The sequence below is a fragment of the Larus michahellis genome, chromosome 3, assembly GCF_964199755.1.
Source record: "Larus michahellis chromosome 3, bLarMic1.1, whole genome shotgun sequence".
Taxonomy (NCBI): domain Eukaryota; kingdom Metazoa; phylum Chordata; class Aves; order Charadriiformes; family Laridae; genus Larus; species Larus michahellis.
In genome coordinates this window covers 79902627-79929538 of record NC_133898.1, presented here as the reverse complement: position 1 = coordinate 79929538, position 26912 = coordinate 79902627, and the positions used below count along the sequence as shown (strand labels likewise).

Sequence of the window (26912 nt, the reverse complement as noted above, 5' to 3'; positions counted from 1 at the left end):
CAAAGATGCTCTTATCTTGCAGAAAATTAATTCAAAAGAAAAAAAAAAGAAATACTGTCATCTTAGAAAAGTTTGCATTAAATTGCCGTAATTACTACTGCTTGTAACTAATGTTGCCAGCTAAGTAATGATCTATCAGTTTTAGCTTTAAATGGTTTTGTTATTGTGCCCATCTTTTAACACTGTGCCAATTACTTAAAGTTGCTACTGCAGCAACAGTCATCTACCATGAATACGATGGTAATGTTAATTGCTTGCAAATAGCAACTGTAAATATTTTAATGACTTCCAGGGTACTTTGTTTATCCAGTTGTTGTGAAGTGGTAATGTCAAGGTTTGGGCTTCTAACATAGCCCAAGAAAGTGGAGATCCTAGTAAGATGCATTTGATTATTAGCACTAGTAACCAAAAATCCCGTTCATAAGTTTTACCTTGCTTGCTACACTCCTGGTCTGAGCAATTAACTCTCTGATCCGCTGAATGTTGGAAGAAATATTGTTTGCTGGTGCCTTCTGTTCTACTGTGTGCAGTTTACCCATGAGTTGAGGGAGGACTTCTGCAAGTTTCTTCGCTGCAGTTAGAAAAGAAGTGACAGCTTGTTTTTTAACTCTTTCTAACACTGGTTTCGCACCAGGAAAATTTCTCCTTACCCTTTTAGGTTAACTCACCTGTCTCCTTCTGCTTTAAGAACAAACCCTAACTGTGGTATGTGAGATGCAGTGATTTCAGAAACGGTAGTGATTTATCATAATCTAGTATTGCAAAAGTCTTTGGAAACAAGTTTGCACAAAGGAGACTACTTTTTATGGGACTCCTAGGAACTGCTGTGGTGTAGCACCTCCATAATACTTTCCTCGAGGAGCTTTGCAAATGTTAATAATTTTAACCTTTTCATCTTCCTTCAAGGCAAATAAATGTTAAACCCAATTTTACAGATAGGCAACTGGAGCAGAAGGATTATTTGTTCAGCATCTCACTGGATATCCATGGCTGACCTGGGAGCTGCATCTAGGAGCTATGGTTGATGAGCTCTTCAAATTCATTTTAGGGGAGATGAATAGGTTGTTTCCCTCAGCTCTCAGCTGTGCATCTCTCCCAAAGGTTATCACCCAGATATCGGCAACAGCTGCACAGGTAATGTGTCTGCGTGTGGTTCACAGCCCATGCTGCTAACAGAAACACCGCTGCTTTCAGACTGTGGTAACAGGCCTGTACTGTGCAATGGTAGAAATCCTTAGCTGAAGGATGCATGTGCACCTAAACTGTGCTTACTGCCTGCCCCAGCCCTTGTGAGTAGTAACCTCTTCATCTTTCCTGCTTAGTTCTTCTAGGGGTCATGAATCAGAGTCCTGGACCTTTGGTCTTTCACTATTATGTCTTGGACTTGATGATCTGAAAGGTCCCTTCCAACCTAGACAATTCTATGATTCTATGATTCTATGTGCAAGTAGGATTGTTATCAAAGGGAAATGCAGGTGCTTTGTTCTGTTCAAAGGGAGAGAAGTCCTTTCCCAGAAAGATAAGCAGACAGAAAAATTACTGAGAAAGAAAAATAACTGCCCCTAATTATAGTCTAATTTCATCACATCAGATTCCAATGACATGCTGCCCTTTGAAGGATATTTACACATCACATCATTTTTCATCTTTAATTAGATGTAGGTACAACTAGCTGAGTATAATGAAATGCGATTTTAGCCACAAGCTACATGGATATAAGAAAGATCCGGTGTTCGTAGTTAATTTTTAATGACATGGATTCACTATAAAGGTTAAGACCATATTTGTAGGGTTTGCAGTTATATTTTAGGGGTTGTCAACTTGCATCTGCGTGATCGTGTGTTCTTCCCCTCTTATTTTTACTCTTATCTGAGAAGATGGCAGAGAGACAGGTGGAGGAGCTAATCCTGAGATGTACTGAGACTGTGTAGAAGGGAAAGACGGAAGCATAGTCTCCAGTCACTTTTCTCTGCTTCCAGTTCAGTGTTGACTAAAGACTTAAGCAGCTCTCCGCCTCATTCAGAGCAACCCAGAGCATGAGAAGATCCCATGGAGTCCTACAAGTCTCGCTTCTCTTTGGATAGAGTGAAAAGCTATATTTGCCACAGTCCTGCCCTCACTCTGCTGGGCTCTTTTCACTTGTGTTTTACTTTCCAAGTCCAATGTAGAAGTGGGACGTATAGAGCTTTAGACTCTCCATTCATTCCCATTAAGTCCTGAAAGACCTTATCTGCTGGAGGGTCAGTAATTAGATAATTGATATAAAGTTTACTGTACATTAAAATACCATTATTTTAGCAAATCCTCAAAGAACTACAATGAATTCTGGGTAATACATTAATTCCACAATGCATTAAAATCTGTACTTAAAAAAATAACTAGTATAATAATCAACTTACAGAAAGTTTGCTCTGCCTTTTGAAATGAATGTTCTATTGCATTGGAAAAATGTCCACATTGTTCTTAAAGTAAAAAAAATGCAAGCTCAAAAAGGGATTTGGCATATTTCAACCTTTTTTTTTTTAATAATCAGCAACTGAATTGGAATTGTGTCTGATCTGATACCTTGAAAAACTCGCTTTTCATCAGTTTGAAATTTGGGATATTAAACTTGAAACACAACTGTAACATGAAAACACAAACCTAACATCTAATACTACCAGTACTAATATAAAATCTCACCATAAATCTCTTCCTCTTGCCCTTTATAATGTCATTCTTCAACACAGAAGAATATTGATTTTTTATTTTAGTCTTTGAGGTGATGGTGAGAGCGAAAAAGGAGAACTAGTCTTTCCCAAAAAAGAATATACAAAGGAAACTGTCAAGGAGGAAATACCTTAACTATAACCTTCCAGACACCTTCTCCTTTTGTGTTTCCCTTCCCAAACTGTCCTTCATCCTCTCTGCTGAAGCTCACCAGTTCCCTGCACAATGGCAACACAGGGAGTATTCTCAGACAAACTGCACAGCCAAGATATGTTCTCACCCTTCTAAAAATCAAGTGCAAGCTTTTTCAAAGGTAATCCAGACATGCCAGCTAAGAGGCTTCAGCTACCATGGTAGTGTTACTGGCATGATGATCAGGTGTTTTGGTGTTTCAGGCACCTGTCTGAACATTTTTTGTGACTTTCTTTTGGACTTTGATGGACATTCTTCCTGCCACATGAACCTCTCCTGGCAACATCCTCAGCTGATCTGAGAACACTCCACCATGCCCCAGCATGTCTACATCTGTCTTCCCAAGCTGTGAATCACAGTCACATCTGACTGGATCACCACGCATGCTAGCCTCCTTTGTAGCACTGATCTGTCTTCTCAGCCGTTTCCACCTAATCTTTCTGGCAAAAAAATCATTGTGCCTTAAAACAAACAAACAAACAAACAAATGCCTTCATACTAAAAATGCCACAGAAAAGCTGCCTCTACAAATGTAGTAGGGCACACATTGCTGTAGTTTTGCATAAGAGCATTAGTTTGTGGTCAGTAGGCCCTCCGAGCACTCTGATATGATCACAATACTTTCAAAGTGACTCCCTACCTGCAAAACCACTATCACAGAGAAGACATTTTTGCCAGGCACAGCACATAGGAGCTGAGCTGTTCTTTACAACTTGTGGTGAATGCATCACGTATGCCTTGTTAGGAACATAACCAACTAGGAGAGGTGGGCCATTTTAGGTCTATCCACTCTTAACGAAGCCTCTCAAATGCTACTGGAAATAACTTCTTCCAGCATCACAGCTAGCATGAGCAGATTTTTTGAATTCTGAATGTCTGCTGACATTTTGAGCATGAAGAGTCAAATGCAGTTTGTGTTACTGCTCTATATCTGCTAAGCTGGCACTACTAAATGTTAAATGTAAATCAAGTGTAAAGGTGAATAAAACCAAAAACCTTCATGTGTAAGCTATAACAGGGTGTTTCTCTTAGATGTTTTTCCTCATACCATTCCCTTCCTGGATGCCAGTCATATCCACATTTACATTAGCTTAAGTGGGAGTTGGACCCCATAGCTCACAGCCTAAACTGTGCTCTGTGGTGATCAAAAACATTTTACAGCAATGCAATGCAACTACTGTTATTAACTACACCCTTATGCAGCTCTGTGCAGTGACTAGTAGTGAGTTTACCTATTCCCAGAGGGAGTGGCTCAGTGTTTCTTTGGATGAAAAGCTCGGAGAAATGTGAGTTGCCTCCAGTGCTGGACCCAGAATTCAGGATATTGAATAGTACTGAATTTCTCCTTGCGGAGGAAACCACTTTTATACCAGTTCTTGGGAGTACTCACTCAACCAAAAATATTAGTGCAGGGTTCTTATCCATTACTAAATTCTGGAAATAACATGACCCTTGGGTTTCCCTAGTTTAGAGGGAAGACTGTGGCTTTGGGGCACTGGAAGCAATGTTGGCTTTGGTACTTGTAACACCATTTGCAGTAAAATGGCATTCAAGTTGCAAAGCTTCTGGCAGAAGAAGGGATTTGGGGCAGTAGATCTGAAATTCAGACTTTCTGGAGATAGAGTCAATGGAGTTATGGACCTTCTGTGAGGCACTTTCAGGAGGCAAGACATAGCTGAACAGTGCTGCAGGTGATGGTACATAACATCAAACATATGCAGGAAATTTCTTGTTCTGGACTTTCAGCTTCCCTAGCCATAAATAAATTGGGATTAGTGAGCATCCTGACCAGAACCAGAAGTACATTGAGCAATAAGTAGTGGTGCTTATCAGCAATTTTTTATTCTGAATAATTCTAGATGGATTCTTTTCTTTCCTAATTGTTCTTTTCCTTCTTTCACCCGTCACTTCATTTCAGCTTCACTCTCCCTGCTCCTTTTTCCACGCTTTCCTATCCTCTTCATTTCAATTTTGTAGCCTGCCTCAGGTTTTTTTTTGTCTTTTTATTTACTTTAAATTTTTCATAACAAATCTTCCAATTTTTATTCTACTCTTCCTCCTCCCCCTGATAATAAAACTGGAATTAATGTGATGTTTACAAGCTTTTCCAGCAACCACCCTGCTTAAATATTATATTTCCTCTGTAATCCTCTTTGCCTCCTTTGTTTAGACTGCAAGCTCATCAAGTCAGGGACCATTTACCCTCATGTTTGTACTACAAAGGACAAAAGGACCCTGTTTTCAAATGCCTCCCAATGTTAAAAAAAACCAAACTTAACTGCCAATCATAATAGCAAGAAGTATTTAAACAAGCTGTCTACCATTCAGTGTGACCCTGGTACCCTGATAAAAATGACTTAGAAACCAATAGGAGTTCAGCCCTTAAGTGTTTAAGTCATTTTTGGAAATTCCCAAGTATCCAAATTTAGAAAGTATAGTCAAGTCTCTAGAGAACTGCTAATTTTTGAAATATTTTCATGGAGGTAAAATGCTAGGAGATTATATGCAATGAATATGCAATATAAACAATTCATATAACATGATGTTGCGATGATTCCCTGACCTTTTAACGTTAAGGAATGGCAAAATTCAGGTCACCATACCTGCAGCCCGAGCTGAATGCACAGTACTGCTGAACTGTGCTGCTGAATTGTGCTGGAAGTCTTGCAGGTTTTGAGACCACAACCTCACGTTCTCATTCATGGGGGTCGTAGCTTGTGTTACTGTCATGGTAGTACTTTCAGCTTCTGCAGTCCTCATTTTAGCTTGCTCCAAACGCTCTCTGGCCTCCACTACAAAATAAATAGAGGATGAGAAGAAATTAACTCTTTCAAAGATCCAAGCGAGTTATAACCAGTACTTAGAAAGTGGTGAGGCTAAAGGGATTTTAACTTCTGCAGAATGGGGACACAACCTTGCTCGGTTGGTTTTCTCTTTATTTCCACAGGGAATATTCAAAAATTCCTGTGGCTGGTTGACAGTTATATTAATTCTTAAAATTTAACAAATTCTCATTTCCATCCTAGATTGTTAGAAATTTTCAATGTACTTGGATTTTGGTGAGTGTTATATAGCCAAGGAAGTTGGAACAGATTAAAAAATACATTGTTTTTCATCAAGTTTTTAAAAGAAAAGCATGTATTTGTTCAATATTTTTCATGAAAGTTGTTTTTGAAGGAGAGAAGCCCAGGACACTAAAGTGGTTTTGTTTTTTCATACCTATCATTTTGGGGTTTTTATTTTTTTGGAGTTACCAACTACTACATTTGTAAAACCTGTGGCATTTTGCATATGATAATGTCTTGGCAGTAAAACTCAGCCATTTTTAGGTGAAATTAATGAAGAAATCTTGACCATGTCAACTTTGAACTCTTTTGGATATACTTGCTGAATGCTCTATGATGTCTGTGTTGTGAAAAACTAAGGTGATCTTTTATCAGTCAAGACTGACAGTAATTACTTCCCAAATACTCTACTTGCCAGGTGTGATGTGTATGTGAATTAGACTTTTACTATCAATACAATAAATTCACAGGCTTGTAGATTCTCCAAGACCTGAAAAGATCAAGAGTAACATGGGAGAGGACAACTGTAGTAAAGAGGATCAAGAAGAATGTTAAAAAGTTCACATGGAAAACCATATAATTTCATTATGAATGTTGTTAAAGCTGGATCTTGTAGTTTCAGTCAAATTCCTTTAGGCTTCCCTTGGACTGAAATCTTAATACCAACTTTATAGGCCATATGCAAAGATAAAATATGCTCTTAAATATATGAAGATAAAGCATCATAAAGATGAAATTCCTTTTGCAACCTGTCTCTGCTGGGTGCATTTTTGAGATGACTCTCATCAGTTGGCTTCGCAGAGCATTCATTCTAGCAAAAGTGCCATTAACATGCTGGCTGGTGTCTGCAATGGTTAAATCATTATCTGTAGGGAGAAAATAGGAGGTACAGTTCAGTGTCATCAAAGCGGCATTTCAAAAGGTAAATTTTATATTATGGAGGTATGTTATTAAGCATTTAATACACCATAAGCAGCATACTATGGCCTCTTTTAGTATAGGGCATACTAGCACTCTTGACTTCACATAATCTAAAGGAAAAAGCAACCTTGCAGCTCCCAGCCATTATTTGCTTGCCACAGGGTGTCTCAGAAGAATCTGGAGACCCGTATTTCAGTCAGTACTATCTCTCTTTGCTCTCCCAAAACTGCTGAGAATAGCTGCAACAAGCATACAGGAGAATTTTTAAGGAACTCAAAAGGTCCTGAAAAAATGAAGACATAATTTCTGTAATTTTAGAACTTTCTTTCATTTTCAGTGAAAAAAGGCCAAAATCCTTTAACATTTATTATTATGCTTCACGGTGAAATCCAGTTTTCTGAACACTTATCATAAAATCATAGACTCATAGAATGGTTCGGGTTAGAAGGGACCCATTCCAACAGGTCTGTGTCCTCGTGCTGAGGACTCCAGAGCTGGACGCAGTACTCCAGGTGGGGTCCCACCAGAGTGGAGTAGAGGGGCAGAATCACCTCCCTCGACCTGCTGGCCACACTTCTTTTGATGCATCTCAGGATGTGGTTGGCTTTCTGGGCTGCAAGTGGGCATTGCCGGCTCATGTCGAGCTTCTCATCCACCAACACCCCCAAGTCCTTCTCAGGGCTGCTCTTAAGCCATTCTCCTTAAACTGTTGTGAATTGATTTCAGTTGAACTACTTGATTGAGTATATTTACCTGTGAACAACTGTTTGCAGGATCACATATTTAAACAGTGGTTGTATCTGAAATGGTCCTTTTGTGAATGGAATAAACTTTCAGCATCTGGCAGGATGACAATACATGAACTACTCAAACTGTGCCTGCGGCCATTTCGAGTACTTTGTGTGGTAACTTCGATCAATACACTATTCTGTTACAGCAGTAGTTCTGCCTTAGTGATGTGCTTTTGAAATTTATTTTAACATGCATGCTTATAAGCTGACTGGGAAAGTAGAAAAGATGTATATTTACTGTCAGCTGCTGTCCGTTGTAGCTCCATGGCTCTGTTGAGAAGTTCTTTGCTTTTACCTTTATGATACGTGATCTGAGTATCAATTCCAACTGCAGCCTACAAGGATGTTACAAAAAAGAAAATCAGAATAATGCTTATCTGTGCTTAATTGTGGACTGCATGTTACTTCATATAAATGCCACTGCAAAGTCACTGCAGTTTCATTTGCTTTGTTAACATTTAAGATTGGGAGTTGGATTGGTGAAAGAAGTCTGAAAAGCAAAATTTTCTGTAGATTGCAATTAAGTTTAGAAAAATGTATGCTTTTCCAGACAACAACACTAAATAACGAAGGTGCAGAAAGCACAAAAGTACTCTTAATTTATCAGCTCCAGTGTGGTCAACATGATACTCATGCTACATATTAGTTAGGCATTGTGACTCTTCATTTCTACTGTCATCTCAGATGGGTGATGAACACTTGCGCTGCGTGTGTCTGGCCTTGCAGTCGTCAATAGCGTGCTGGAAGCAGAGGGCTGGACTCGAAATCCCACAGCTCTCTGGGGTTCAGGCCCCCATAATCTAACCAGATCCTCTTGCCAACCCACTAACAAATTGCTGTTAAATAGCATGTATATAGGTCAGAAACTATATACATACAAAAATACATATGAAATATTTTAGAACAGCAAGGCCAGAGACAAAATTAGTATTGTCATCCCTGTATTGAGTGTTTAAGTGAGCTATTTGCCTCGTTTTAACTTGACTTTCTATGAGAAGCAGTGATTTGTCTGTTAGATGTCTTGACCACCTTTCCTGCCACATGGTGCTGTGTGCAGTAGAAGGACTCGGGCACTAGATGCCAGCTCAGGTTCCTACAGGGCCAGGGTGTTGTCTGGACTTTCACAGAAATGCCTTGATTTGAGTGACAACACAGTGCAGCATCACCCTGTACATAGGGACAGAAGAACCTGTTGTGTCTTTTTGAATACCAGGGGACTTTAGGCTGGCAGAATAATTAACCACCTAGGATTTAATTCAGGGAATAGTAGATATAGCAAAATGTGCAGTGAGAAGTTCAATGCTGACAGTTAAGCTAAATCTTGCTTTTTCTTTTTAGTTAAGTGTCTGCAATCTCTGAAGCATTGCAAAGTAAAAGCCGATATTATGAAAATTACTTACATCATCGATCCGGTTTGTTGTGTTCAGTGCCAGCAATGCAACTTTATTAGCTTCTTCAACATAACCGGCAATGTTTTCATACACATTTGAAGCATTTATTGCCCTTTGTACCAAACCGTTTGTATCAACACCATACAAATTCCTGTTAAAAAGAGAGTCAAAGGAGGAAGAAACCAAATTGAATCAAAGTAGTTTCAAATTGAATAATTTTCTTAACCTTCTGCAAATTCTGACTATATAATCACCTGCATAAATATACTTGGCCTAAGTAGTATTCTCGTCATTGTGTATGACCATTTATATCAATCTGAAGCAAGTGAAACCTATGTGGATAGAAGGTAATTCCCAGTGGTTTAACTCTGGGAATTTTGCCCGTAACATCTACATGAGCAGCAACAAGTGACTACTGAGCAAGCTTTTATCTTTTTTAAATCTAGTTTAACAGAGTAAATAACAGAATAACAGATCTATCAGTTGTCCTTCTTTAAGGGTAACTCCTGGCCACGAATGGAAAGACCTGTGTGTGCCAGTGATCAGGACAGCTTTATCACTGGGCTGTTTGTATTTTCCAAAAGTAGGTGGGAAAAAGGGGAGGACCAGATAAAGAACTGCTCATGGTCATGAAACTTTGCAAAAGTTAGATATAAAAACCCACAAGATAGTTTTGCTGTCATGGTAGAGCTTGATTTGCATATTAGGCAATAACTGGCCTGCAGGGGAGATTCCAAATAGCAGTTGATTCAGGGCTCAACTTTCAGCTGTTAGCAACTTTGAATAAATATTATCTTTTAATATTTTTGTGGTAAACAGATTTCAGAATGTATGTTAGATATAGACTATATATGCACACATATATTTACACATGTGTGTATTCCCTTCAAAGTGTTTGCACACTGAGGGATTATTAAATTTCCAGATTCAGTGTTGTTGCAAGAAATTCCTACTATATTCCCCTAAGACAAAAGGGGACCTAAGACCAAATAAAAGCCTAACAGGCTTATAAAGCAAACCCATAAAACCAAAATTATTTGAAGACAGGCTAAATGTTTTAAAGGATTAAAGTTTCACTGCAGGACAATATTCTCAACAAATAAAAGAGTCAGCACATTTCCATCTGGATATTTCGTAATTATTTCTGTTTACTTTCTGTTAAATTCCTAATGTGTTGGACTTGGTAGTAATTTTTAAATTATTTTGGTAAGGGATAAAGGCTAGCCATATGGGGTATTTTCTTTCAAGTGATTCTGCTGCCCCCAGTTAGCTGATCGCAGACTGAACATATTGTTTGGTTTTTAGGCTGTCTGTAGTTTGTGTGGCATTATAGAATGGAGTTTCAGATGTCAGCTTTATACAGTTGTAGAAAAGAAAACCATCTGTTATTTTTTTCTCTATTTTAATCTCCTATCTAGGGCATACTAATATTAAGAAAGAACTGGTATTTAGATAATATACTTGAGGAGTATTTTTAAGTTTATCTTCCAAAAGCATATGTCCATGATGTTACTTAAGGTCAATTCTGGTGAAATATTTTATTTAAGAATTCATTTGCAGCAGTGATTTTTCCATGGGTAGTCCCAATTGCAAATGAAGTCTTATTTCAAATCTGTCTAGAAGTGACCTTTTAGTAAATTGGGGGAAAGCTGATGCATCTAGTATCTTTCAGCAAAATAGGAAGTCTTACAATAAGTTTTTGGTGTTACAGTGGGACAGTTTCACTGGGACACAACCTATTGAGTAGCAGAACTACTCCATCTGTAAACCAGTTCCTGAAGAAAAATTATCCCAAAGCCCATTTTATGGCCCATAATATTAAACATTTTTTAATGTGCATGGATTTACTGACATGAGGTGTTTCTGCAAACCCCATTTAATCTGCCTGTATTATTTTATTCTTCACTAATCTACCTTCCCTGTTCTCTTGCCACGGGAAGAGAAGAACATGCCAAATTAGAAAGGGGAGAATGTCGTGCAAGATGTATGTTTATTCTTTGGAAAGATTAATAGATTTTGCTTAGCTCAACTTCAGCTGTTCTCTCTGGACCATGAAAAGTCCTTCCATACATGACTTTGCAGTGATTTGTTTAATGCCTATTTACAGATATAGAATATTTAATGTCACTGTGTTTCTGCTTGTCTCTTAGTTCGTTCAGCTGTTCAATCAGTAGCACTTGTATGAACAGAGTCTGCTGAAGTTAAATTTTACCGGTCCAGCTCATCAGCAAGTCTTCGTAGGTTGTGTGCATGATGCATAGCCTTTTCTACCAAATCATCATCAAACAGAGACAGATTGGCTAGTTTTTCTTGCAATTCCTTTTTTGCTCCATCTATTTCTGCGTAGAACCCTGACACGTTCTGAACAAAATATGGAAGGAAGGAAAGAAGATGAAAATTGTAAAAAATCAAGTCAGTATTTCGATTATCATGTTTTATTTTACCCTTTATATTATTATGATGTTGTTTTCTGTTCTATTTGTTTTATGTTATATTTTTAACAGATAAAAAAGAGGAACGATCTAAAAGAGTCTGTCCCATGAATGTCAATACAGCAAGACAAATGCAGGAAGATAAAAATCAAGCAAAATTCCAGGAATCCCTTAAAAAGATATTAGAGAGAGATGTTTAAAATATGAAAGAATGACAGTTGAGAAATGTCTTACTGTCTTTTATATTTACTCCAGAACGGTGCCAATGACAAGTCTTTCAGAGTGAAGTGCTCATAGGTGAAGTAACTAAACCAGATCTATGCAAAATTCCCCTCATTGTGTTGCTTCTTAAATTGGGAGGTGGGACCCGTAATTACTTTTTTTCTTTTACCTCTTCTCTGTGAAGTCTGTAGGCGAGAAATTAGTTTTTGGGACTTCCAAACGATACCTATACAAGTAAACTAAATATTGCTATAGTGGTTGGGCTTATGCATCATCCCGTTACTGTGTGGACCCTGGCACACTGCTGCCATTCTCCCAAACCTGCCTCCTTGCAGAATAGCAGGGGGTAGTGCCTGTGCCCCGGGGGCAATTTGGCAATTGCTGGAGAGGGGCAGGGAGTTTAGCTGTACTGCTGTGAGCTGTGCCACCTTGTGAAAAACAGGTGCTGGCCCGTTTCTGCCTCCTTGCACAAAGACATCCCTCATGCTAGGACATCCTGTGTTAGTCTAATTTGTAAATCAGTCCACCTAAATACTACCTATATGTATGTATAGGCAAGGAGAAGTACTATCCTTTTGCCTTATCCATACTTCCTTATATGAAATACATGTGGGGAAGACCAAATGGGCCTGCATTCACCTTCTCTCTAATACACAAGCTTGCTGATAGGTTTGAGGTTTATAAATGTGTCCTCAAAACAGACAAAAAAAAGGATGAAACGGAGGGAGAGAAAAAGTATGAATGAGTGAAGCGTGGAAATACTTATTACTGATGAGGATGAGAGATGTATGATGTTTGCATGCTGCTTCCTTCCCTGCAGTGTGAACGTCCCCTATATGTAAACTTATCCACACGAGTGGGGGACCCGAAGTGATAAACTGCAGCAATTTGTTTTGCACAAAACAAAGGAGAAAATAAAATCATACTTGATCACCTAGGGATGGTTATAGAGCAAGCTATCTTCTTTCTGTTTTCTCAAATTACTTTTTCAAAGAAAAATTAATGACTTTTGATATTTGCTTTTGTGTTAAGAAAAGTGGGCAGCTATGACCAAAATCAATGATTGTGGAGAATTTTCATTTGTCTTACATTATCTCAAAATCTTAAAATAAAACATGATAAAAAACACCCCAACCAACAGCAGCTTTAGTAAATATTTTAGTTAGCAAAATCCCAGTTTTATTTTCTTCATTTCTTCATAGAAAGTGGAAAACCCTAAAATTTCTAAAAATTTTTGCAACACCATGTCTCATTCAAAACACTGGATTCCTCCAGAAGAGGACTTCTGTAAGACAATGCATATAGTACAGTCTTTTACCAGAGCATCTGTTGGCAGCTGCCTGTAATGAAATGATTGAGAACTCTACAGCAAAATCCTTCATTCAGCTCTGCCTGCAGTAAGGTGTCCTTATAATAGAACTATTTTTCCAAGACGGTAAAATGTAATTACAGAGCTTTTAATCCAGGAAGATTTATACTTTTTTTGGGCAATATTCATCAGTATTTCATTGAAGCAGTATAAAAAATGAGAGGTTTTTATTTAGTGGTCTAAACACATGACTTAAAAGTTAAAAAAATCAAGACATAGGCACCTACCTTTATTACCTCACTTAACTCAGAATTGACTTTTTGTGGTCCTGCCAAAATAGTAGTGGCATTTAGCAGAATGTCGTTCACTTCATCTATTTGCTCTTTTATTTTCTCATGTTGTTTCTACAAAAACATAAAATAAATTTAAATCACATCCAAAACCATCTGTGCATTGCTAAAATACACTGTTACCATTTTTGGTAAATTTATTGAAGTTCATTCAAAAGATAAAGTGATGAACTAAATAGATTTTAGACAGATTTGAAGTCCAAGTTTTTCCCAGACATATCTAATAGCTGCATATTATAACGTGACTCTGCATTTTCTTGTCTTTGTGAAAGAAATGTTGGGATTTTTAATTTATTAATTTAATTTTATATTACAAAATGAGCATTTATTAGAATGAAGCATTATTCAGTGCACTGCCAGCAGAGACAAATTAAACATGAATTTTTCATAGTGGTCTGGAGACTAGTTATTTTCCGGAGGTTTTTTAAATATACACTACAGAGATCTCTTTTCTTTGTCAATAGTAAAGCTAATGTGAACTATCTCTTTTGTACAGCATCTGCCTTCATTGTGAGCAATAATGAAGATGGAACTGGTTAAAAACAGTGAACAATTGCGACTACACACTTCAGGCTTTGCTTCATAAATGTGAGAGAGCTGCAGCTTGGCACTGTAATTATGAAACAATGGAACAACAGAAGAGGCTTTGTACATAAGGATCCCAAGCTGCTTGTTGAAGAACTCACAAGAACAGAACGCCTGATTTCTCTATTGAATTATTAGACCTTCCACATCAGCATGAACTTCTAGCTCTGCAGATTTCAAGAGCTCAAAACTCAGCCACTGATGCTATGAAAGCCGGAGGTTGGCCTGAATTTGCAAGATTGTTCTTCAAATCACAAAATTGCTCCCTAAACCTCTCTCCTCCAGAATCCAAACAGTTTCAGCCATTGAAATGAAAAGAGTTCACTTCAAACGGTTCCAAACTGTTCCCTTTGTCATTTTCTTCCTCGCTGAAAAAATAAATGAAGAGAAAAGTTTTAGGTGGGACATTCTGGTTTTGCATCCCTAAAGGAAACTAAAGAAAACAGCAAAAGAGTCACAAAACTGCTGGGAGGAGAAAAAATAGTCTTTTTGTATGGCTGATGGATTGGGTATTTTTCTGGGATAAGAAACCTGAAAATTCAATTTCCTTTATCAGTCATATGGGATTTGAACCTAATACCACCACTTACAGGCAAACATGCCCGCTTCCGTGCTGTAGGGGACAGGTCTTCACTGAGCTCTCCTCTGGGGTGATTACTTTGTTCAAAATGCTGAAAGTATTCATTTGAACAGAGCATAAGGGAAAACTGCTGTAGCCTTATAGCTAGGCTGTTCACCCAGCAAGTAGGAAACCCAGTTTCAAGGTATATGTTGTGGAGCATTTAAAGAATGGATTTGTGCTTGAAGATGCAAGGACAATTGTCTGCTCTTCCTGAAAAAATGGGGATGCATTTTGTTTAAGGAGGACCAAAGAGAATGTTTGGACGAGACAGTATGAATGCACTCAGCCCAGGGCATGAATGCAGAGCAGAGTCTTTATGAATAATTGTTTTGATAGAATAAAATTACTTTTGTGAGCATGAAGTCCTTCCACATTATAAATCAGTACATAATAGGTGAAACAATCCCAACAATATTTATAGCAGCCATGCTACATGGAATATTAAGCTTCTTGGGTTTTGTTGTAATACATCTTCCCAGTTTAGGCATCAGTATTCATCTCTTCCTTGGTCTGCTGAGACATGCCATGCCAAAACTTGTCATTTATTGTCACTCCATGAATAAATAATAGTACCTTGCACGTCCACAACTTGTTTCTTAGAACTGCCGTCAAACTCATCCCACTGAGTGGTCCAAGAAATTCTTTTTTTGGTGTAGTGATTCCTGAATCTAAATTGTTTGCAATCTATTATTTTAGGCACTGGCAGAGATGAAGTGTTTACAGACAACAGTTATGATAAATGTACCGCGCAGTACCTCACGACTTTGGAGATTGTCTGTGTTTTCCTTATTTATATCCTCCGTTTGTATAACATAGTCAAGTGCCTGGTCTAATGCCTCCTCCAGGTCTGACAGCTTCACATCCTGTTCGCTGAGCTGCTCCAGCACATCAAATACTAGAGATCTGGTGTCATTGTACCTCTCGTGAAATGCTTCAACTTGCTGGAGCACTGGGAGAAAAATCAGAGGCTACCGATTAATCCAAAGCTTGGATTTCTCACAAAACTTACCAATGCAACAATTTTTGTTGCTGTTACTCAGGGGACACGTTTGTTAAAAGCTCACTTGAGAGATCTTAAACCTGGATTTTAATTTTCCCTCTTTTGAAAAGGAAAGATGCCTCTCTTTATTATCTCATTTTAATCCCATTAATTCCCCCTCTCAAGCAGCTTTTCCTAAAAGAAACTAGGTTTGGCTTTCCTTGCTCCTCATTTGTTTTTCTTTGTCAGAGCTAACCAGGCTATTTTGGAGAAGACAGTCCTTATTGTCCTGGGGCTCTGACTCATGGTCACCGAGCTGTGAGAATCAGGCGGCCACTCTTTCCCATGCAAGCAGTTTTTCTCTCTCTGCTGGAGTTTACTGTCCCCATGGCAGAGCTGGCAGGGGGGAAGGAAGATGTTCACATGAGCAATTCTAACCCGGGCACAAAGCTTCCTAAGCAGCTATCGCTGAGGTGCTGCCATGCACAGGCACACACAGACATACACATATTTTTCTGCCCTTGCGGGCAGCAAGCACCAGTAGAGACTTGGGGCAGGCAATTGGAAGCAGCAGCATCTTCAGCACACCAGTTGGTGCTTGCCAAGTGCCTGCTGGTCCTCCCCCAGGGCTCAGCAATACATCCAGAGCTGCCCGGCCTGAGCCAGCTGTGCATCAACATGTGGATGAATGGAAAACAGGCTTAAAACTCACACTTCTCTGCTGCGTTTTCCTCCTCATCTGCAAGTTGCCTCTGATTAGTGAAAGGCTTACGGCGTTTGATCTCCTTCAGCATCTCCTCAGCCACACTCAGCTTCTGGGCAATTTCTTGAGGGCTCAGCTCTTGTTGAACTGCATAGTATTTCATCTTGCTGCTGATTTCTGTGGGAAAAAGGAACAGATGGTCAATCCAGCATGGCTACAGAGAAGTAAATACTGTGGAGTGCTTTTACTTTTGTGAATCCAGATCATGCTGATGGCAAAAGAAAGTTTTAATTCTCTTCCAACTCTAGAGTAGATAATTATTATGTTTAATCCAACTTAAAATTAAACCTGTAAATAAATCACACTTTCTGGCATATGTGGGGGTCTCATCAGAAAAGGATGAGATTAAGTAGGCATAGGTTGTGTGCATTATTTGACTTGGCAGTTCTTATAGGCTGGGATCATCGTTTTATTCCGAGTTCTGTGGTGTGTAGCAGGCTGGGGCTTTCGTCCAGGACTGTGGTTTTTAAGTGCTGCTGCAAAAATGTTATGTTTATTAAATAACAACAATGGCAAGGAGACTGAAGTAGCCTCTTTTTCCATCTGAAGAAGTTTGAGGCACCCTAAAGAGATAACATATGGCTGCTGTGCTGATACTGCGTAGCTGGTTTGGAGATCAATGCTATTTCAAGGTTTTGGTCTCAGTTCAAAAAATACTGTTGGATTCTTACAGCTGAAATTGAGTTTACCCATCCCCAGTGTAGGCATTACGAAGTTTACGCACTGCTTACTCCCTGGCCTTGAATATCAATCACCTCTTTTATGCCCTGTGATGCAAGTAGCTTTGGCTTGCGTTCATCACTACTTTTGTGGATAACCAGAGCTGGCAAAGCCAGCACTATGCATCTGTAAGATTTTTATGAAAAGTAGATGTGTAATTGTAGCACAACTGATTGTTTGATAGAGTGTCTTTGTGTGCAGTTTCTTGCTGGCTCCTGAGCTCATTAGTGAAGCTTTGAAGGCTCATACTGGGCAGTAACCAATCACCACCAGCAGCTCCATGGGTTTCTTTTTCTTTCTTATGCTGGCACAGACATGTGCATGTGTGCACACATACACCTTCCCTTCAGTAAAGAGGAGTTTGCCTTCTACCCGGGTTGATGCCCCTGTAGAAGAATAGTTTTGAGCTGGTGGAAATAATTTTCACCTACTAGTCTCCAACTGCTTTCTGGGTGAACAAGCGCTCTCTTTTGGTTCACAGCCATGGGTGTTGGTTCTTGGTTGGTAGCTCAACCTTATTGTGCTATTTGTGTGCCAAACTAGATACATGTCTGCCTTCTGTGGTTCCTGTCCTTCCCCAAAGGAATTAATAATACAAAAGGATGATCTGCAGAGGTCCCCCAGTTATTGTTGGTGACATGCAATGAGGCTCATGCTGACCTTTTGCTCAATAATTGTAGAAATAAAATGTGATGGATGGCCAGACAGTTAAAGGTGATTTAGCATCATGGGTATAAGAAGGTAGTACCAATGTAACATCCTATGAGCCTGGTCTCAGCCTGCCTCTTTTGTGTGTGTGGGTATGTTGACTTAACTATGTTGAAATAAAACACTGGTTGAAGTACTTACGGAGATAAGGATAAGCAAGGGTACCAGTTGATATGTAACCGCTCTTCCTTACACAAGTTGCCACAGAGCTTGCAATAATTCCTCTAAGACAGAACTACTCAGGTCTGTTAACTGAGTATTTCTATTGAAAAAAGGCTCTTTAACCTCAGCTGCCAGGCAGCCTTTCTGTTCTGGTGCTATATAAGACGGCTTTTGTATACCATTGGCTTTTCCAACGACTAGGGGAAATTAGTAGCAGGATGGAGGCTTTCATGATGCAGGTGTACAGGGGACGAGGATGCTTCTGAGTCATTCACTTGGGGTTTATTGCTTTCTGTAGGTACTGAAAAAGAGGCCGCAATTGGTTTAATCTCAGTTTTATACATCAGCATGATAATGATATGTCATAGATATTCCAGGTGAAGATGATTATCTCTGACTAGGAAACCTTTTTTAAGTGCAGTTGTGCTTAGTAAGGTGTTCACTGTGGTCATTTATCCTTTGATATATAGGACAGTAAAAAGATGCAAGAAGTTTTGCAGGCTCTAAATGAAGAAAATCTTCTGGGTGAGTGTACAGTCAGAAGAGAAGTTATGTTTTGAAATTTATGATAGTTCTAGAGATGCTTTTATTGCTCTAGCATGTTGCCCAAGGACGGACTTTATAAGTTTTATCTCCATCCCCTCGCATCATATGGACAGATGAGCAGGACACTGAGACTATAGGTTACAGTTTGTCCAAACATTTTAACATGAAAAATCTCTTGGTTTTACTTTTTTCCTAATTTTGGGACACCATCATCATCATGTTTACCTCTCCTACTGTGAAACAGCATCACTATAACCATTTTGGATGGTCTGCACTAGCCCCATGGTTTACAATTCACTTTTACTAGAGGCAGTGCTTTCTTTGTGGAAAAAGAAGGCAATGAGAATGCAGTTTTCCAATTCTACTTCTGTATTTCAGAATAAAAAAGAACAAGGAGACAACAGCTAGTCTGCAATGCTCTGTATATGTGCCTGGACCCAAACTCAATTGGAAATTCTGGTCAGATGAAGCAATAGGCAGCTTGAAAAGAAAATCACCACCGCCTCCCACACTGAGTTTGGGGAACCAGTAAGTTCACCAAATTATTTACTATTCAGCTTCCTTTTCTTTTTAGATGCATCTGCATGAAGTTATGTGAACCAGTACAATCCTACTCAGCAACAGTTTGCTAAAAGGCAAAAACTGAATTTAAAGTAACACTCACTGGTGCGATCACCAGAGTTATTCAGACCTAACTGACTGCCATGGGTTCAAAAGGGAAAACACAATTGAAAAAAAAAATCTCTAGCTATTCATATGGCCTCCGTTACTTATCAGCAGGATGAGAAGAGTGCGGTTGCATGCATCTGCTGACAAGTAAGACACAGAGCACCCTCATCACCCATCCTGTGCTTGTGTTTGTGGCTTCATCCAGCCCCAATCTGATACTGGCTCTTTTTTTAACCATAAGTGTATATAAATACCAGCTATTCAAACAAACAAAGGCTACAGGCTGAATTGTCTTGATGTATTTCATGTAAACCTATTTACTATTATTTTGCCCTGTCAAAGAGAGAAAAAGGAAAGAGAAGCTCTTGTTCTGGGTGTCAGACCAAGTCAGCCCATGGTGTCAGTTGTCTTTTAAGAGAGACAAGTTTTTGTCATGGCACTGTAGGCTGCAAAAGCCTTACATACGGGTTACTTTGCGACAGTGCCCAGGTGCTATGACATTTTTTTGCTGGAGGTTTCATTAATACATGCTTGACACTGAGCTGAACCAGAAAGAAATCCATTTACCTTGAATGTTATCCCTCATATTACTGAGCTGCTGCACAAGCTGAGTAGCACGGTTGTTGGTCTCCATGGTTTCCTTCTGTACCAGTAGGCCTTTGCTGGATGCTTCATTTCCCTATGAATAAATCATGTTAGCTAGACATTAGATTTCTTTTCAGATCCATATGCATGTGTGAGGATGAGCAGTGTAAACACACATTTTGCTTTCTCCTGATGAGCATGTGAAAGTCCATTTATCTTATAAAGTGGTATTTACAGAGGTGTTTGAAGTGAAGGGCTGTCTTGTCAGTATTTTCAGAATTGCGGAGTGAGAGATTAAAATATGTCCCATATTTATCCATCATTTGCTGCAATCAAATTGCCATAAATTATGTACAGCTGTAAAACTCCCATCTGCTGAGTCTCCTAGGCATTCAGCGGGGCTGGCTCATTTTGCTGGGTATGGCGTTTTCTGAGTAAGCATATAGACTGAAGAGTAAGGTGCCAAGCTCACAACCATTTTTAGATCAGTGTCTCCCTCAAGTGAGGTCCCCTGCTCTGCAACTTGTTAAAATTAAGAAAAATGATGAGGATTCAAAATACTCTGAAGAGCATAGCCACCCTCCTATACTATATTAAGTTGGAAGCTGTACTCTGTGTTGTGTTCCCTTACATGTAAGGGAAATGAAGAGTTACAATGTCATAGTTACCATCTTTCTGAGAAGGTCTCTCACTTTGGGATTCCTTAGATTTAATTTTCACTGGTATTTCCCAGAAAAGAGAAAAAAATATGGCTGCTGTGCCATCAACATTTCCTGGACCCTGTGTGTGTATGTGTGTGCACATGTCTAAGTCTGCAGCACACGCTTGCCAGTGGTAAGGTGTTTGATTCACAGTCCCCGTTGGTGCTGCAGTGGCAAAAATTCCCACTGTAAAATTAGTTTCTGTGTTTGGGGTGCCAGAAGACATTTTTTGGCTGTTCTTGTGCTCACGTCTTCATACTTGCTTAATGCTGCAAGAAGGGCAGAGGACTCATCTGGCCTCCTCCAGCCCTGCAGGCTCGGCGCCGGCAGCTGCCCTCACCCACAAATGCGTTTTTCGCTCGGGGTTTGCAGAGGCACCAGGTGGCGCTTGAAGGCACCCGAACAGAAGAATTACGAGGGTTTATAGAAAGGTTTTAATTTCATTTCTATTTACTTGGTTTTTTTAGTCTTTGAAGGGCAAGAACTTTGTTTTTTGTTTGTATTCCTTTACTGCTGTCAGGGTTTCTTGTGGATGCTCTCTTGCTCAGGATCACCACTTCATGCTTATTTTAAGCAGCCTGTTACTGTTTTTATACATGCTTGCCTTTACATGCTTCTCTTTCTTTGACAGATTTTTCTTTAACTATTGAACACACACAGAATTGCCGAGACAGGTTTGCTGATTGCCACGAGATTGATGGGAAACACAGCAGTGTGAGTGAGGGATGCTCTTATGAGCACTCAGGTTCCTGCTGATGTACAGATGCTCATCCTGAAATTTGCTAAGAGCCCGGGAAGGAAAGGCGCTTGGCTCCCCCAAGTCTCTGCCAAACATTCAGGGTTGAGCTATGTGCTGTTTTACTCTAAGCTCATCCCAAGCAGAATCAGAGAGTTACAGGTCACATTTATTCTTCTCATGTAGCAGGAGGATTTGCCTACAGTTGGTGCGTTCATCTTGCCTTTGGGGTTTAGATCAGAATCTGCAGCAACCCTTCAGACATGGAGACATGCACATGAAATCCTCTGAATGGAAGATGCAGCATACGTCTGCAAAACCCACTCAAGGCCCTAGCACAGGTTTTCCATAAAAGTGCCTTGAAAAAGCAAAAAGTTCAACATATTCAGAGTTACTACTGTGGTCTTCCTTCCAGTGTGAGAGTCTGGGGCCATTATTTCCCTGCCTTTACAAGCAATTACAAGTATTCGTGTGGAGCAACTATTAGAAAAAAAACAGGGAGAAAAGACCAGGGGAAATGCTGAATTTGTTGGTTCAGGGACATTCAAACTGAGGAATGAGCTAAGAAATCCCCACGTAGTACTGAAGATGACAAAAACATTATTATCCAAATTCACTAAATATTCCTAGAAAACCTAATGCCGTAATCATCCTGCCTGCTAACTACATAGAGGGACACTGAGGTGTGTGAGCTCTGCTGGATTTTCTCAGATACAGAGGGGGGTGTGTGTGTGTGTGTGTGAGCTCATTTAATCAAACCTCTCTTGAACACAGGCATAGTCTGTGTAATTCCACAGTGCCCTTTCTGCTGAGTGCTGATTAAGAACACACAAACCCGAATTTTCTCTTCCACCTCTCTATACAGTCCTTTCTCCTCTTCCTTTGTGTTTTTTTTCTCCTACATGCTCCTGTATTTAAGTTTTAGTCTAAGGTATAATTTTAATTTGTCTTGTGAAGGACTTGGTAAGTAAATATATGGTTTGTCATTTTGCAATAAGCATGAAATAAGCTCTAGTCCTACTACAGCTGTGGTTTTCTCTGAGGATAACATAGAGTGATGTATCTCACTAATATATATATACATCTTAGCAACAGAAAGATGTTTAATAATATCTCTTTAAAATAGAGGAGAAGCAATTTTGAACCCTACTTCTTCTCTTAACATATATCATATCAATATTATTCTAGGGTGCAATGAAAGTGTTGCGTGAGCTGAGAACAGATAACATTAATTTTATAGCCTAGCAATTGACTGTGGATGCAACATTTATGATTACAGTTGTGTTAAAACATAGCTTGAGGGCTAATCAGGCTCCCTTCTCAGTGGGTACGTGAAAAACCTTTTAAGTTGGCAGTTTTGTAATGTATTTTGAAGTGCCTAAGCGGGGATAATTTAATTTTATGACAGCATACATGTAAAATAGATATAGTACAAATACTCCCAAAGTCAATCTGAATTAGTTTAGTGTTGGTTACTTCGCTTAATTAGAAATCAAAATGTGAAATAGCAAGGCAGCGTGTCTATCTCAGATCAAACATTTTGTGTAGGGGGGTAGGTGTGAATTCCGATCCTGAGAGGAGGCTTTTTGTGATTGGTGACAAACCTCCAACCACATTCAAGAGAATTTGACCCTACACCTTTCCTTTTCTGGGAAGAAGACTTGACAGTAATTTATGCTTTTAATTCAGAGCTAAAGTAAAGTAGAAAGTTTAGAAATAGAAAACAGGAAGTCCTCCCAACTGTCTTTCAGGACACTACCAGTCTTGTTTGGTGAATCTAGAGGTTCAGACTAGATGTTAGGAAACATTTCTCTACCGAGAGGGTGGTCAAACACTGGAATGGGTTTCATCAAGTGGTGGTTGATGCTCCATATCTGTCAGTGTTTAAGAGGCATTTAGACAATGCCCTTAATAATATGCTTTAACTTCTGGTCAACCCTGAAGTAGTCAGGCGGTTGGACTAGATGATCATTGTAAGTCACTTCCAGACGGAACTATTCTGTACTAACCTCTTAAGCCATCATGCAAATATGACAAACCACAAACCCTCAGAGCTCTCGCAAGGGGGCTATAAACAAACCTGTTCATCAAGTGTTGCCACCTCTCTCAGGAGATCATTCGTTTCATCTGCAGCATCATCAACCTGGATGGTCCAAAGCACAGCATGGTTCTTTTTTTTGGACATTGCTTCCTGTGTGTGAGGGAAAAAACAAATTATTTCTCTAGTGAGGGCAGGGATTGAAATTTACAGGAATGGAGTGGAAATTCATAGATTAATATCACATTAAAAAATAAAATGTCATCAGTGTTTGTACCTTAAGATGGTTGGTAGTGAGGTTCAGGTCATTCAAGCGCTTTTGAGCTGCAACACCTGTAGAAATGCTCAGTAAAGTTGATTTGCTTTCATCGATAGCCAGAACTGCTAATCTGATGTCATCTGTCAAATCCCAAATACATTTATCGCAGCCTGATATGAAAATGAGAGAGTGTCATTTTTCTTTAGTGTTTGAGTCAATTAGCAGCAAATATCTTAAATTCACGTTATAGTGCTCTTGCCCCATGGTGTTCCCTCTCTTTGTCATTGATGGATCCTGATGGATACCCATTTTTCTTTCACCTCCATCCACCCACTTCCAAGGTCCCACAGTACAGTCGTGACGCTTCCAGCTGAGCAGCAACAGATGGGACTGCTCCAAGAGGCTGCCACAGCGTCTCCGTAATCAGCAGGGAGAGAGACGAGGTATTTCCTGGCTATTCCCTAGAGTCTCGGCATATTTGTGGTGGGAGGAACAACAGATGAGGGTCAAAAAACCAGCTTCATTTTGTCAGAGCTCAAAACTCTGTATTTAAAATTTCGTGGTATGAGAAGGTAGGATGTTCAGCAGATGGGGTCTTGGCTGCCTATTTGATTAGGAAGGCAACTTCTAAAAATGCAGTTTTAACATGTTTGGAGTATGCTTGCACAAAACTATATCCTTGTCCCTGCTGAATGCTTGCAATACCGCCTTGTTTTTAGTGACATTGATGCCACCACTAAATGCAAGGGACTTAGGTGAACGTGAAATACAGATTCCTACAGGAACTTTTGCTTGTATTCTTGATGGCAGCAGCTCCCAAATGTTTTCCTTCTGGTTGCGCTTCCAGGAACACGACCCCTCTTCTTGGGAGTTGGTTTAGGAACGCACGTGTGCTACGTGGTCTGCATTATACCACAGGCATAATTATACTAACATTTATAAAAATATCAGTGGTTACCAATAGTTACAACATAGTGCTTTTGCAAACTCCGCAGGCTTCCTGTCATTAGAACAGGGGAGATGATAGTGGAAAAGCAACTGACTGATGGATATATGTCAAATTGTCAAATGCAACAATTTATATTAGATGTACAGCTAGAAAACCAGAAATTATACACAAGATGGCACAGATAAGTTGTGTGATGGCAGTTTTTAGGGCCAGAATATTATTTTGCAGGCACTGTGTCTCAAAGTCTATAAAAGTGGCTTTGGTGATACTTCCCTACGGCTCCTCAGTTTGTACTTAAACATTCCATCTGTATCACAGAGTTGGACGTATGCAGGTACTCAGTCAAGCAAGTGAGAACATGTTTACTCAGTCAGCAGGGCACTGTGCATATTCACATGTTTAAGTGGCCAGTGGGACCCATGTCAAAGTGCTGAGCTCACTGGAGAACCAAGCTCTTAAGTTAGTATTTGCAAGCATCTAAATAAAAGAGCGATATTAATTTTTGGTGTTCTCATGATAATCTTACTGATGGTTGGGCAGTCTGTTCCAGTAGAAACTTCAGGACTGTCTGCGAGGCATTCTCCAGTCTGGCTGTCACACATTCTCCCTCCACAGTTACATTCTGGGGGAAAAAGAAAGGTTTTTTGAAAGAAGAATCTTCAAAATGTACAACTCGCCTTTCCCCTCCCAAGACCAGTGAAATGATTGTATGTTGGACTGTGCATGGATAGTCAAACCAAAGTCAAAGACTTGGGCTGATTTTTCCTTCAGTATGTAGAAAAAGATGGTTTTTGCACTGCAGTCAAATTGTACCAGAAAAAATATAAGGTGGGAAACAGAACCAGAAATCCCCTGCTGAAACGACTTGTTCAAAGCTTCCCAGCTGGTCACAAGCAGAGGCAGCAAGGCCAGAGTTGCCCAGTTGGGCCAGTGTGCATCACTCTCTAGAGGGGGTGACGTTTAGGGGATGGGCTAAAAAAAGCGGTACAGCTAAAGTTAATTATTAGTTACCAATCTCTCCACAGCCCTGTGGAATTTATCAACGCTGTGTCAGGCTGCCACTAAATAAGCTTTCCAGCTATCAGGGATTGGTAGTGGACTCCAATTCCGTCATCAGCTTGAGCATATCAAAAAGTAAATATCTCCTACCACTTACAACAAAGAATAATGAGGTTTTAAATTTTTTTAAACTTGAGTAAGCTATGTTTTTATTGCCAGCACAAGTGGCTTTTCAAAAAGTATAATTTTTAATCTCAAGTGTCTCTTTCAAGGTTTAATTGGCCTTTAAAAATATATTATTTTAAAGAATAAAATATTCTTGGAACACTTTGATAAAATAATAAAAACTCAAGCAGAACATAAGAAGAGTAGCGACTTATCTGGAATTTGTTTTGCTCTTGTGATTCATGGTTTCAGCAGAATCTCATATAACAAAATTGTTTACTGCCATTTTAATGCAACCCATTCATTGTTCTCTATGAATTAAACTTTTATTTACATTCCACATTACACATTCGAGGAATTGTCAGGGAAAATGTGTAATACAGCTTCAAAGTCAATATGGTGCACTAACACTGGAATAATTCTGTGTAAGTGAACCAGTGTTAGAAGAGCTACTCAATTTTTGGTAGTGATGTAGAAGAGAATTTTGTTATGAATTTTGTGGGGCAGTTGATTTTTTGACCTCACCACAATCTGTACGAACTGGATGCCTCCCAGATTTTTTTATTTCTTAAGAAGTGAAAGAAACGTTTGAGTTGAAAACAGAGATTTCTCTTTACCTATATCACAGGATCTAGGCTATCCCCACATTGCGAGATTACAGTTACAAGATTAAAATTTGGATGAGATGATTGGCGCTCAAGAAAATAAAATTGTGTCATCTTCTTTAAATGGATAACTCTTAATTCACTACACAGATGCTTATAGTAAATTAATTTCAAAAGTGGTCCTGGCAATTTTTCATCTACTTATTTAGGGGGTACCACATTTTTAGTAGGGAACTAAGATTTAAGACTTTTCAGTGCTGCTGTGGCTTACTGGTGAAGAAAGCTTCTAAATTTACCTTTATTTCTGAAGGTCATTTGTGGAAAGCTTTGAAGTATGGCTAAAGGACATGTGGTTAAAAAAATATTGAAAAGAAGCTGAAAACTGCCGTTGACAGCTACACAGATTTTTTCTTTTGCTCAAAAGTAAAAAAGATTATTTTAGCTGAATAGAGCTGTTTGCTCATTTAGTTCTCTGGCATTTTTTTGTTCTATATACCCTTCGAGGTGCTCTGTGGAAGCCATGTACGCAGACTCTCTTCTTTCTTACACTGGTTTCTGTTCTTTGTTTTTGTATTCTAAAGAAGGTATTTGTCTTATTTCAGAATCAATGTTTTTCTAAATAAGAGTTCCTAATTGCTAAAAAATGCCAAACAGGGTATAAGCTTGCCTTGCAAACTCCCCAAATAGTTTAGAAATCATGGATGTATTGAGCGGTGCACACAATCTACGCAGCACTGTC

At 39.3% G+C, this 26912-nt stretch overlaps 1 protein-coding gene across 1 annotated transcript in view; it reads right to left on the bottom strand.

Moving 5' to 3' along the window:
- LAMA4 (laminin subunit alpha 4) overlaps positions 1–26912 on the bottom strand; it is a 105148-nt gene that overhangs the window by 32374 nt on the left and 45862 nt on the right. The window contains exons 6-18 of the mRNA XM_074580923.1: positions 24931–25026; positions 23474–23625; positions 23239–23349; positions 19704–19815; positions 16281–16448; positions 15345–15538; positions 13320–13436; positions 11282–11430; positions 9079–9220; positions 7917–8013; positions 6716–6832; positions 5505–5693; positions 432–571 (exon numbers count right to left, since the gene is read on the bottom strand). Of these exons, the coding sequence (XP_074437024.1) occupies positions 432–571; positions 5505–5693; positions 6716–6832; positions 7917–8013; positions 9079–9220; positions 11282–11430; positions 13320–13436; positions 15345–15538; positions 16281–16448; positions 19704–19815; positions 23239–23349; positions 23474–23625; positions 24931–25026 (1784 nt within the window). The remainder of the gene's footprint in view (positions 1–431; positions 572–5504; positions 5694–6715; positions 6833–7916; positions 8014–9078; positions 9221–11281; positions 11431–13319; positions 13437–15344; positions 15539–16280; positions 16449–19703; positions 19816–23238; positions 23350–23473; positions 23626–24930; positions 25027–26912) is intronic.